We start from the raw sequence: 13,881 nt of genomic DNA, 5'->3' as shown, positions 1-13,881 counted from the left end.
CCCACGCAGGTTTGTCTGCTGTGAATGCTGCATCATGTTATGGCTGCACTGGGACTCTACTGTATGGGCCTATTCGGGCAGGGCACACTTGTTAGCGACATGGCTCTGGACAGCCTTCTGTGGACCCACGTCACCTCAGCTCTGCCAGGGCCTGACTGCTCCAGCTGCTGACAGGAGAGGCCGCTGGGCTGGCTGGCTGTGCACGTGGATATGCAAAGCACCCAAATGAAAGTTAATGGAGCAAAGGTTTAAGGACAGTGCTTTTGGGGCTCAGAGAACCATACAAGAGGACATGCGCCCAGCAGGCCACATACAGTTATGGGCTCACCCCAGCCCCTGCAGGCTCAGAAGGTCTGAGCGTGACCTGGGAATCCCCCAGGTGCTCTGTGAACTATTCCCCATTCTGTCTCCCCATGCCTAATTATTACCTCTGCAATGCTAAATGCAGGGGCTGGGTACACAGGGGGCTGCCCGCTCACATGGGGATGCACTCAAGGCTGTCCCCAGGAATCCATCTCTGCTCTGGCTTAGAGGCCGCTAAAGACAGCCAGGACTCAGAGGGTCAAGGTGCAGTACCTACTGCCCAGCCAAGAGCCAGGCCTGCTTTATAGGAGGGACGAATGTAAAAGGGTCACCGTGAACTATCAGAACATCAGGCTCTAAGATGGGCATAATGATGGCAATCATCATCATGATAATAATAACACTGAATGCTTAATGTGTTGAGTACTATCTTAAATACATGATGTGCACCATTGCAATTCTCCCTCACAACCCTCTTATCTTTATGTGACAGAGGACAGAACTGAGGCACAGAGAGGTTGTCACTGCTGGAGTTCACACAGAAGCAGGTGGTCGAGCCAGGACTTGCGCTTTGGCGGCCCGAATCTAGAGCTGAGGCACTCTAGTGCTAGGTGGGGGCCTTGGCTGCCCTGTATTTCTGGCTCTCAAGCAGGTGGCAGGTGTAACCTAGGCCAAAGTGGGGCACTCAGCCCTGAAGGGGAGCGCTTGGGCAACATGCACTCAGCCCTGCTCAGGAACTCTGCCACTACCCCAATGGAGGTCAAGAAGGCAGCCCCAGAAAATTTCCACTTCCTGAAATCAGGCAGCAGCTTTGGGTTTCTCCTTTGGTCAAAAAAGGGACCCTTTCACCCAAGGATCCGGAAAAATTAACCCCAAAGGAGAAAATCATCTGGCGAAAATCTCAGCTGTAACAGAGATTCTGGCTTTTCCCCAGAATCCTGATTTTTCTCTTAGGTAAATGGTAAGTTACGACAAATTATGCCATCAATACTCACTTTAAAAAATACTACCTTTTCCTTTTTTTTTTAGGGAGGAAGAACAAAAAACAAAAAACAACAAGAAAAAGGTACATCAAGTAAGACTAGTTCCCAGTTCTACAGTGCAGGTGCCACGAATCCATTTTCACACAGGATACTTGAGCAGGACAGCTGGGAGTGTGCAGGGGGATGGCCCTGAGGGAGTCTATTAACGGTCAGGGGGGAGACCAAGCACCACCGCAGGGAGGCTCACTGACCCCAAGCTTGCCTAGTTGCCCTGCTAGCCTGGAAATAAGCCTCACCTGCTATGGAGAGTGAATGCCACTGAACCCAAGAGGAAAAAGAGGCACAGAACGTGTGCCTCAGTCTCCATCCTGAGCTGATCACTTGCAGGATCCCTGTTCTCTGCTCTGCTGTCTCCTATCCTCTGTCCAGCCCCCAGACTCTCAAAGCCACTGCCAAGTGCTTGGCAGAGCCCTGTCCAGGTACACAATCACTTTTCACGTCCAGTACTGCTCCATGAGGCTGAGTCTATCCAACCAAGTGAAGACTTCAGTACACTGTCCACTCTTGACAGAGCCTCCAGAAGTCTCGCTGCTACTCTCTTATTTTGGGCAAAGACCCCCACCCAACCCTGACCCCCCTCACTTCTTTTCAGTCTTATCCATCCAAGTGAGACTGTATTTTTTCTCCCTGCAGGAACTTTGAAAACTGCAGTTCTTTATTTGCTCTCCCACCCCTCCCAAATCTCTGCAAGGGGATGAGAAACTCACCATTGTCGAAGACCGTGCCTGCTGTGAACGAGAGTTCTGAGTCATGTTCAGCTTTGCAGGCATATAAGGCTTTTGCCTTCCGGAACGGTGTGCTGTGTGAAAATAGGAGTTTATTTAGCAGTATTTTTAAACCTTCTGAAAGCCCCAGATATTTAACCTCTCTTCTTCCCCTTCCCTGCAAGCCACCTAGTTGTCTCTTGCGGCAACAGCCTGACAAGGCAGCCAGATGGCAAAACATGAGGTGGAAAAGTTGCAAAGGTCACCAGAGAAAAATGAGAATTATTCAGAGAAAAGCCATAAGCCTGGAGAAACCACACTTCTTGTGGGGTCACCTTGTGCCATGTGAAACTCTGCCTAGGAGTTACGATACCTGAACAGTGGGAGGGCAGGCTGGGACCCACTTTTGGAGCAGGAGTAGTTTGGGAAAAGGGAGGTGGGGGCAGGAAAGAGCTTCCTAGTTGCTCCGGAGAGTACTCCCAACAGACCTTGTTGAAAACTGGCAATGCTCAGTGAGTCAAAAAGGAGAAATTCTAACAAAGCCATGTTTCGGCTCTAGGCCATGGGCCGACATTCGCTCTTCCAGATGTTACCTACTTCTCATTGGGCTGGTGGAGCAGGATTCCAGGGCTGGAACTCCCCGACCCCCAGGGTAGGGCAGGGAACAGACAAGTTGTGTGTGTGAGCTCTTATGTGAATGTGTGTGGGGAGCGTGGGGAGGAAGAAGGGAGAGGGAACATGATGTATATATGTGCAACAAAATCATTTTTGAAAAGCTCTCAAAGTGACCCTAGTGTGCAACCAGGGCTAAGAACCACTGTTCTAGAGCAGGGGTTGGCAAACTCTTGCTGTAGGTGGCCTGGCAGTGAATATTCTAGGCTTTGTAGGCTATATGGTCTCTGTTACAGTTAGTCAGCTCTGCCTTGTGGCATAAAAACAGCCATAGACAACATGTAAATGATTTTGTATGGCTGTGTTCCATCAAAACTTTACTTAGAAAAAACAGGTGGTAGGCTGGACTTGACCCAAGGGTCACAGATTGCTAAGCCATGTTCTAAAGAGTAAATAATAAGAACCGGTAAATCCTATTACCTTCTATCAATTTTTGCTTTGATATCCAAATAGTTCCAAATGATCTATGGACTTCTCAAGGGTCATAAGACAAATAACATTTAACAGTCAAAAGTTGGCTCTTTATTTGCTAAGAGTAATCTCTTCTACTTCTGAGCCCTCTGAAGGAGCACATTTAGGGGCTCCAGGGCAGAATAACAAAAGAGCCAGTAGGTCCTCTGGGTTAAACAATTATTCCAGGGATATATTATTTACTTTAGCTTCATTTGACTAACAGAAAGCCTCCAGGAGCCAGTGATACTAAACGCCCTGTGGCACACTGATTTCTAGTGGCCAAATGAGATTTAGCTGAGGAAAGGCTGGTCTTAGGTAAGCCAAGACAAAATCAGAAGAGGAAGGGGTCTTGGGTCATTATGGAACTGTTATTTCTCAGAGTCACCAAATCCGGCTTCTTGTTGAGAAAGAGGAGCCATGGATGGATGGATGGATGGACACTTATACCGGGACCAGGCATCTAGAACGTCTAGTCTTGGCTCCATGAAAGATAGTTTAAAAGTTCTGTTGCAAACAATGATCACAATAAATGATTATCCAGAATTTGTTGCTGGGCATAGTTCACCATTCTTTCCTCTGGTCTTCTAGTGGCCAACAGATGATGGCCAGGTGGGAGAAAATTAGGAAAGTGGGAGAAAATGAGGTGGATCCACTGGGAATGAAGGAAAGAAGAGCCATCAGAATTCATGAGCTTTACGTGGAAAACAGCTCTTCTGGGGTAATTGTCATTAAAGTCAGAATAGAATTCTGCACCAGAGGCATATTCTGTGTTCCAACTAAACCAAGTCTGCATGTTGTCAGCAAGGGCCAAACATCCATTGTGCAACTTTCCATGGAGGGCAAAAAAGTTTGTTTTTGTTTTTGAGGGAGTGGGAGCCGAGAGGAGGAGCTGCCTGGCTGTAAAAAGTGATAAAATGGCCCAAACCCCATAATGGCAGGCAAGGAGAGCCTGGAAGGTGGAAGGAGAATCCATCTGACATTAGCCCTGATCACTGTCCCGTGAGGACAGGGCACAGCTAGTGGGTGGAGAGCGTAGACCAGGGATGAGAAAAATCAAACGCGAGGGTAAGATCATCTGAGGCAAGGCTCCTCCAGCTGCATTTTCATAGCGGTGACTTATTAACTTCATTAAATAAAGGGAATGGGACAAAATAGGCAAACCAGGGAAGCCAAGTGGGGTATCTGGCAGGAATCAAGTAGAGGAAATGGTCTCAGGTGCCGAAGTTTATCATTCAAGAGGAGTAAATTTTCCACTAATGTTAGGCTTTTGGAATTGAATCAACTGACAATAAAATAACCCATTAAAAATAAAACAAAGATCAGGAAAGGGCCTTGCTTTTTTCTCGGATTAATAGGTGACTGACCATCTACAAGAGGGTCTTTTCCCCTGAGACCTCCTCCTACTCCTGTTCCCCAGGACCAGGGCCGACAAATAATGTTCAAGACACCAAGTTAAATTAGAATTTCAGATCAATGAGAAATGTTTTAATAGTAGAAGTAAGTCCCACATACTACATGGGACATACCTATAGTAAGAAAAAATCATTTGCCATTTATCTACTATTCAAATGTAACTGAATTTCTGTATTTTTATTTTATTTGCTAAACATTTGCTAAATCTGGTATCTCTATCAGGGGGGAAGTCTTATCTTTTTAAGTTTGTCAGCCCAACAGGTCCAGTGTCCTGTATTATATTAGCTCTCAAAAGCCCCAGCAGTTTGTTTTAGGTAGGGTTCCTACCAAAACAGATCCTGTTGGCACAGAGGTTGTGTTTGTAGACTTTGGCTCTGACTAAAAAAAATAAAACATCCCCACTAAGCATCCTTGGCTCTCTAGCTCCCCATTCTCTGCAGTGCATCTCAACACTGGACACAGAGAGCCCGAGGTGCCTTCGGCTGCTCCTGAAACAGTGCCCTTCAGACCTCGGCTGGCCTTCAAGGGCATGAACAAGTTTGGAACCTTCTGCTGGTTCATTTTTAATTTTCGCCTCTGAGCATGGCACAAGGCCAGGAAAGCACTCAGAGGAGCTTCCCTCAAATGCCCTTGCAAACCTTGCAAAATGACAACCCACTCTCCGTCAGATGACACTACAGGGAGGTGGGGCCAGCTAGACTGGCAGGATGCAATAGCTTGATCATTCAAGCCCAACTGCCAGGGACCACTATGTAAAGGGAAGTTATGATTTAGGGGCTGGAAGCTTCTCTAGGGGTGACAGGAAAGGGAAGTGTGAGGGGAATATGCCTCTATGACCCTTCCTCTGCTGTGCTATCAAAGGCATCTTCCTTCCTGAGCTTGAACTAACTAACAAGCACTAAAAATGCTCGGAAGAGGGGAGAGGGAGTCATTTCCAGAGGAGACATTATGTAGAAGTTCACGGGACCATTTATTAGGTCTTACTAAGTATTTACTTTTAAAAGCTCTGCCAGGGGAAGGAAATCTGAAGCTTCACGCTCTGGAAGTGGATTTGGGGAAAAGGCCCCGTTGGACCTGAACAATAGGTATGCCCCCACCTCTTGGCTACGTAACCCAACGGCAATTAGGGGATTTTAATCCTCTCTGTTGGCTAGGTCTGATGGGCTAGCTCCCAGCAGGGTCTCCATCTGTGCTCACCTCAGCACACATACTTAGCTCTGTGACAGCTGATTCCAAGCCCTAGTCTGTCTTTCCTATTTCAAAATGGCAGATTCCTAAAGTGTTGTGGAATAGCATCATCCAAATGGTGCTATTTTAATGATGGCCAGAGTAGGTAGTTCTGAATACCATGACCCCAAACCTACTAGGGTAGCAGATCCTATTGCCACCGTGCTCTGCCAATCGTGAAATACTTTGGGAGGTGGAAAGGAGTAGCTAAAGAAAAAAACCCTGAAAATATGTTGGGTGATGGGAGTACAGAGGTGGAGATACTGGACAGGCAACAGGCCCCCAAACTCAGAGACACAAAAAAGTAAATACCCTCAAAGCAGAGAATATGTTCAGCTTTTTACCTGAATGATTCTACCATCCTGAGTCCCCCAGCCCATTCTGTTCAAGGGACCAGTGTTTTGAAGATTTTACTTCCCTTTGTTCAGACTGAAGGAAACACATTCTGCTAATGACCAAGCCTCTCCTACGAGTAGTGAGGCATATTGGAAGGTGACTGAAGTTTGCTCTGTTCAGGTCTTCATGGGGCAATGAGTGATCGAACCGCTCTGGTTAGATCCATGCCATATCTCGTGTCCTAGAAAGTTAACGTCTCCCAAAGCGCCCAGAATATGTCTAGGAAATAATGAGGAAATAACTTGAGTGTCAGAAAAATATGATCTTGAATTTTAACCCTATTCCCAGGGTGAGGATAAAAGAGTATATGGAAAAGCTACCTTTCCTACCTTCCAGTGCAAAGCTAGATAGAAAACCAGGAAGAGCAGGCCAGGCTCTGGGGCTGGGAGTGGCATGGAACCTTAGGTTTGGGGGCACCCATATGTTTGGAGGAAAGAGTGCTGAGTTAAGGACAAGAAGTCCTGAATTCTGGAGGGGCTCTCATCCAGTGGTGTGACTGGGCCGTCAACTCTGTGCCACAGTTTTCTTTCTCTATAAGATGGTTCAGGCCATTTCTCCTCTGATTCTCAGATGAGGATAGAATGCAATGATAGACTGGAAAGTACCTGGAGGAAAATAAACTAACATATACATCTGTATATATAAATAACATGGGTTTTCTTTTTTTTAAAGTGAGACTCAGTGTTATAAATTATTTAAGCCTCTCTGCTGGACCCATCCTTTGGGGAAAAAAAAAATAGCTATGAGAAAAAGATGGATGAGAAAATACTGTAAAGGCTCCAAATGCTTATTATGCTTTATAACTGGGCTCTACGTTTTGGTTGTCTATAAGCAGAGACTAAATTTGAGAGAGACACAGGCTTAGGATCTACATAGTAGAGAGATTCTGCAGGGGATCTTTATTAATTAATTCTTTTCTTGGATTTACATAGCTTCTTTTCTCTAAAGAAGTACAAAGAATTAAGTCTAGACATCCTCAAACCAGAGGAGAGGAACTAGATCAACTCTGAGAAAGAGGTGCTGCTTATTCCCATGAGTGCTAAGGGTCCATGATGCATGGAGATCGGAGCACGCAGAGGGCAAGGAGGCAGCCATGACAATATAAAGAGAAAAAGCTTCACATCTCCATCCTTTATTCTGTTACATTCATCTCTCTCTCATGTCTCTGGTCTTAGCAACTAGGCGTCAGTGCTCACAGCCAATAGTCAAATAAATAAATAAATGCCCCACAAATAAATGCTGCCTGATGCTACCTGATAAAAATGAGGGAAGAAAAGGCCAGTACATGTCTCAGCACTGGTTCCCTCTGATATTATCTTATACCAAAGCACAGAGAAAGCTCCATAATTCAGAGAACGATCCAAACAGGGGCCTGTCCAAGTAGCACTCTTTCCCCAAACTCCAGGCATCATGGATTCATTCAGAAATTGGAGGAAGGGTTCAGAAAGGTGTGGAGAATGCCATGCTGGTTCATGCACACGGTCCCTCCTGGCTTCGGTCTCTTAGGCTGGAATCACAGGAGGGCAGAGGCTGGCCACCCCCACTGTCCCTGACCGGCTTTGGATAAAGAGGAACAGATTGGTCATCATCCGTGATTTTACCTGGAGTCTTCACGAACTGCTTCTTCTGGCCTGTCAAAAAGCAAGTGCAGGTTTGGATGGCGGGGAACAAAGTTGACGAGGAGGCTGAACACTGCATGAAGAGAGGACCAAGCCAATGAGAGAGCAACGGCAGCAACAGAAAACCAAACAAACCCTGCAACAGACCTGATGGGGGATGAGTCGCTGGACGTGGATGAGGTGGGCATAGGGCTGGATGGCGCCGAGAACATGGGCCAAGATGGCGAGAGGGGTGAAGTTGGGCTTGGATTCGGGGGGCTGCAAGACAGAACAACCAGAAAACTCGTCAGCACAGAGGGAAACCACAATGGGAGCACAAGGTTCATGGGAGGCCAAATGATGGGGAGCTGGAGCAGACGAGGAGCACTGAAACCCAGGCTGTGTCATCAGTGCCAAGTCACATTTCTCCAGACCAGATCTCAGTGACTTCCAAGTAGCGCCTGTTCTGCAATTCCTTGGAGTATTAAGGAGTCTCTTTGCCCTGCAGAACAGCTGCTTTCTAGGTCACAGGAGTTTCTTCGATGGTGTTCACTGTGTCCTTGCCCACTGGTGGAAGATGCCCTGGGCCCACATACATGAGCTTCCCCTCATTCCCTAGCACCAGCCCATGTGGGGCAGGGCTACCCTCTAAAAGGCCTTCAGCTTCCACTGCTGTGTTAGTGTTTTTAAAGTTGGGTCTCAGCAAAAATGACCATTTTTCTGGGCTGCACGGGCCATTCGGCCAGAAAACAACTTCCTGTTTACATTTTTAACTAAATGGGCTGTGTGCCATTGGAGACTCAGAGAAGCACTGCATTAGAAATACGATAGCGGAAGGAGGACGGGTCTGGACACACACCTCTCAGGAGAGGGCACACAATCACCGGCAGCACTGCGGTCCCTCTGAGGTTTGCTTTCCAGGCCTGCCCTTTCTCTTTTCATGGATTTTGGGCATTGTGATACTCTAAGAAAAAAACTCACAGGGAAGGCAATGAAAAAATGAGGAACTGAAAACTTCAATCTGTCATTTTGTTCTTTGATGTTAACTGATCAAAAGTTTGCAGAGGAAAGGTTAAAATTACTCATTAAAATACAGCTTGTGACTTTTAACTGGTCATGCTAGCCCTTTGACTTGTTTCTACAAATTACACAAACAAACATCCTAGCAACTCCATAAAATCACATAAATCACAGATAGTGCAAAGACCAATGACTGAGAAAATAATGTGGAAATCGCCCAGCCACAACACCACCACCTGCAGTCCTGAGCCTCAGCCGACTGCTGGAATGTTTGATCCAAGCACTTTATAGAGGTGAAAATGACAGCAATCCAATTCCAGTGCAACAGACTTTCTAAACATAGTGGGATTTAGCAAGAACACATAAATGTCCTATACAGTGGGCCATTCTCAATTCAGACATGACACCTCATAATGGTCCTAATTATCTATGGTTGTAACATACATTCTCATGGAAATATACAGTAAAAACCCATCACATGAGTTCACCAGAAATCCACAGGCTAAATGAATGAAACACTTATTTCATGCCATTATGTGCATTATATTTCTAGAACATAAATTCTACAAGGGCAGGGATTTTTATCCATTTTGTTTACTGATCTATCTCCAATGCCTAAAATAGTCCCTGTAAGTATTCAAGAAATAATTGAGTGAGTAAATTAATAAATCTCATTTAACTTACCCAACAAGCCAAAGACACACAATATGATTCCTATTTCACAGATGTGGAAACTTGGGGCCCATTTGAGACTTGCCTATAAGTGACAGGGCCGAGGTTCAGACCCCGATCCCCTGGCCCTAAGCCCTGGGCTCTGGCCACTACCGTGTCCTGCCTCTAGGGTAGCAGGACTGGCTCTGTTCCTCTATGTTGTGCCAAGCTTCTTTATAGACCCAGCCATAGCACTAGAAGCCTTCTTAACCAGTGATTTATGAATCTCCTTTAGATGTCTGCCACATTTGCAAAGGAAAATGGGAATGTAGCAACAGACAGACTCAATAAGACTCAACACATTGTAAATTCCCCAATCCTGCCTCCAGTCTTCTCTCTGGTAGATTCACATAGCAGATGGAATTCATATAATACAAGAAATTAAATTCAAAGAGTATGGCTTTTTTCTCTTTTTCTCAAATAATCCAGCAAAGACAAGCTACTGAGCACATAGTATGATCAAATACAATAAATGGAATACAACTTGGCATTTGCCAAGGTCCCTAACCTCAAGAGTTCCCAATGTATTTAACAAGATCGGACAGACCAAAAAACAACTATAACATAAGACAGTAAGATTTGGCAGCCGAGGGATAAGTTACTCTCTTATTAGCTGAATACATGCTCCCACTTGACTCTGTCTCGAGTCCTGGGAGAAAGTGCTGCCTCATTTTAACTGTGCAGTCCTCACTTTCTTCTGTAGCTGCAGTTGGTGAGCAAGACCTTGCTTTCTCAGGCCTCTCCCCACAACGCGTCCCTCTCGATATAGTAGGCAAGGCCTACCATGACTTCCAAACTGCAACGCAGCCCAGGAACCCAAGCTCTGACCAGGGACAATCTGCAAGTTCAAGAGAGCAAGCAGCTCAGGCCAAGAGGCCTGAACTCATCTGTTCCTCTGGTCAGTGGTCAGCACAGGACAATTAAAAAGTCCTTAGGACTTTTTGTTTTCTTTTTTTCTTTTTAGTGGCTTTTATAAGTAGGAAACCCCTCTAGCTTCCTATCTCATTTGTATAAGAATTATGCCTTTGGTTAAAAAAAAAATAAAATAAAGGCATAGTTTGGGACATACTCTATGAACACAATGTGGTTCTGAATGTTTTTTCACATCCTTGCATACCTAAGTGGGTCTTGACCAGTCGTACATGGCTGAAATTATCTGGGGGTGTGGCTGGAATTCCAGGGTATCTGAAACCATTATAAGAACTTACTCTTCAATCTCCATGTCACTTATTGTAGTACTGACTGTCATTTTTAATGACTAATAGAATTTCATTTGTTTGCTTGTGTTTTACTCATAGCAGTGACATTTATTTGCTATAAAATGACCACAATTTAAAATTTATGACTATTATATTTTAGTGTAGCAGTAAAATGCACACTCCACAGTACTTTGATTTTTTTAAACTACTGATAGAATTATGCTTTTTATTCATTTGTGCTCAGAATCATGTCATAAAACTCATGATCAACAATACTGTAGAACATTTTTATTTATTTAATGATGAATGTCTATAGCAAAAGAATGACAATAATATACAAATATTCCTCCAAGAAGCAAGGAGTACATTTTATTTTAGTTGTGTTACAACTCAGAGAACATGTAAATGGGAAATAAGATCACACGAATGATGCTAACGGCCCAAGACTGTATACTCTTTCATTCCCCTTCACTTCCAAAGTGTCTATAGCTTACTGAAAAATGACAACAGTAGACAAAAAAATCTCACCCTTAAAAAACCTAAAACAAAACACACAAACAATAAAAGGCCAGTTTTGCTACTGGCCCTGAAGCTTCTATCAAATTCTCACTTTTCTACTGAGGCCAAAGATAACAAATGACTGAGGTTAGGACAGGAGAAAATAATTTGGTAACTACAGTCTTAGCAGATGACCCCCTAAGGCCTCTCTACCATCCTCAGAGTCCAGTTGTGAGTATCTGAGCTGAATGCCCCAGCACATTTTTCACTCCTGGGATTCTGCCAGTGCCCCACCACCTTCCCCTCCCCCCCTTTAAGGCACAACTACAACAACAATAAGAGCTTAAACTTTAGCATGGAATGAACATTTGCTGGTCTAGTTTGGATTCAACTGGAAGGCTTATGTCAGCTTTAGTTTGCTGGTCCACAGTGTCCTCAAAAGGAGTCATACAGTCCCAGTCAGTCCTGTTGACATTCACTGGACAGTGAAGAAAGAATGGCTTAGGAAGATAAGGCTCAAAGGCCTGGCAGCATGTTGGGTTGTAGCCAACAGTTCAAATACAGTGTGTGGCATTATCATCAGCTTGACACCCTTCTGTGGTGACTCACTCGAATGATGGAATGTCTGGTGTACCAGCCAGGGCATGCCTCCTTTCCTATGGACAGGGCTGCCCCAGCAGTCTCCCAATCTCATCATGGATGTGGCAGACCCAGGGTAGTCTCTGCTCTGTGGTTATTAAAACCTGGTGCAAGGTGAGCAGTAAGCTGACCATTAAGAAGAAAGCTAACCTTTCAAGATTCTGATACTCAAAATTATAGATGGCCTTGTAGAAAATTGGAAAATACCAAAAAGCAAGAAAAAGCAATACAATCATAATTTATAACCACTGATAATCGCTGTTAATATCCTGGCATATCTTCTCATTTTGGGAGGAATAAAACTACATACATAGTAGCCTGTTCTTTTTTTTTTCCCCTTAATAAAGCATTTTTGAATGTCATTAAATAGCCTTTGCTATCACATTCTTAAAATGGTTATGGGGTATTTTATCATATGGTATATACCCTGATTTATGCAACCTTTCTCTTATTTTGTATATTCAGATTATTATGCCCTTCTAGCTATTATATAGTGGTGCAACTCGCATCCTTGTTGAGGATCACTGAATATATTTGTTTCCTTAGCATAAACTCCTGGAAGTTAAATAAGTGGGTCAAAGGCTAGGAGTCATTTTTAAGGGTATTGATACAACCTAGCCAAAAGCTTTGCAGAAAGGTTATGCTGAACTTCATTCCCACCAACAATGCATGGGGGCTGTCCCTTCCCTCTCTCTGTCACTCTAGCAGCAGGAAGCATCATTAAAAAAAATTAGATTTTTTTTTTTTTTTTAGTTTAAAAAGGTTACCTTGGGCTCTCCTCTTTCCTAGCATTTCCAGTGAGATAAAAATGAATACAATTCCCTTCTCTTGTTCTGTTTCCATCTGGAAGCAATGTTAATTTTCCAAAGTGCATTCTGCCAAGAAGGTAGTATAGGGAAGGACACAAGCAGGTAGACAGAGAAGACAGTGTCAACCTGGAGAGTTAGAGCCCTGGTCAAATGGTATGGCTGATCCAAGAGAAAGGGGGAGTGGCAGATGGCCAGCCTATTCCAGTACTCTTAAAGATAGGACTAACTAGGAGGGGTGAGGTACACAAGAGTGTCCAGACAGTCTTCTGCCAGGTATGTACTATGGAGAAGTGAAAAAATTGGCATTTGCTCCTCTCTGCCAGGCACTGGCCTGTGATCTATGGCCCAGGTTCCCAGTCATGTATGTCGGGCCTGGGCAAGGCCTGTGAGATCACTAGCCCAGGGCTGACCTTAATGTACCATCAGTCCTCTCTTCCCAGTTAGGTACGGAACAGGAAGGCGCTATTAAATCTAAGGCAGAATGCTTGTCTTGCCCCCGCTCCCCCCCTTTCCTCCTATAATGAGAGAGAAGAGAAAATTCCATGAAAACCAATACAATCTTATTTAATCTAATCCCAAATCAGTGAATTCTTCTTCCTTGGAAAATATCCCTTTATGTCTTGATTTAAGGCACCATTAAAAAAAAAAGAAGGGATATCAAACCTCAGCCAAGGAAAGAGGGCCAAAAGGAATACTGATAAACTGGATAGTCGTAAATCAGAGCAAATGACACACAAAATGATTTTAATTTGTTAAACAACTGACCACATATTCTTTACATGTGTCTGCTGAAGCTGTGACAACACAGAAATCCTATATATGTCCCACCCTTGTGGTTGTGAATTTTCAGTATGTGCTTCACAACCTAACAAGAGGAAAAACACACATGCCCCCGAGTTGTATCATTCTGTATTCTTTTGACTTTTACCAGTATGCATCGTATTTACAGATTCTTCCCCTCATCTAATATATTATCTAACATATCTTAACATACATTTTTACTCATCTAATATATTATCTATTTTAATGTGCATTTTAATCCTGACAATGGCAGAGTCCTGATTCTTATTTTAATGAGACAAAATACTAAAATCCCCTTAAGGCCTTAGAAATTATTGGCAATCACTTTTAAAATAGTTTTTAAATAATTTGCTTTGAAAATAATTCAACTTATCTACAGTGTAGTAGTTCCATTT

At 44.1% G+C, this 13,881-nt stretch overlaps 1 protein-coding gene across 12 annotated transcripts in view; it reads right to left on the bottom strand.

Annotated features, from left to right (window-relative positions):
- The window catches only part of ARHGAP26 (Rho GTPase activating protein 26), a 452,567-nt gene that overhangs the window by 19,630 nt on the left and 419,056 nt on the right, over positions 1–13,881 (bottom strand). For 10 of the 12 annotated variants that reach the window (XR_015768163.1, XR_015768164.1, XR_015768165.1 and 7 more), the window contains 2 exons: positions 7,978–8,088; positions 2,054–2,145 (listed from right to left, as the gene is read on the bottom strand). Coding sequence is in view for 9 of the 12 variants with exons in the window: in XM_088023297.1 (XP_087879423.1) it covers positions 2,054–2,145; positions 7,978–8,088 (203 nt within the window). In the remaining 3 variants the exon portion in view is untranslated. The remainder of the gene's footprint in view (positions 1–2,053; positions 2,146–7,977; positions 8,089–13,881) is intronic. The other 2 variants (XM_088023299.1, XM_028092945.2) reach the window with 1 other exon arrangement.

Source organism: Eumetopias jubatus, unplaced genomic scaffold (genome assembly GCF_037043125.1).
Source record: "Eumetopias jubatus isolate StellerSeaLion01/CBP00866 unplaced genomic scaffold, mEumJub1_p1.0 scaffold_5, whole genome shotgun sequence".
In the NCBI taxonomy this organism is placed as follows: domain Eukaryota; kingdom Metazoa; phylum Chordata; class Mammalia; order Carnivora; family Otariidae; genus Eumetopias; species Eumetopias jubatus.
This window is presented reverse-complemented; position numbering and strand designations above follow the sequence as displayed.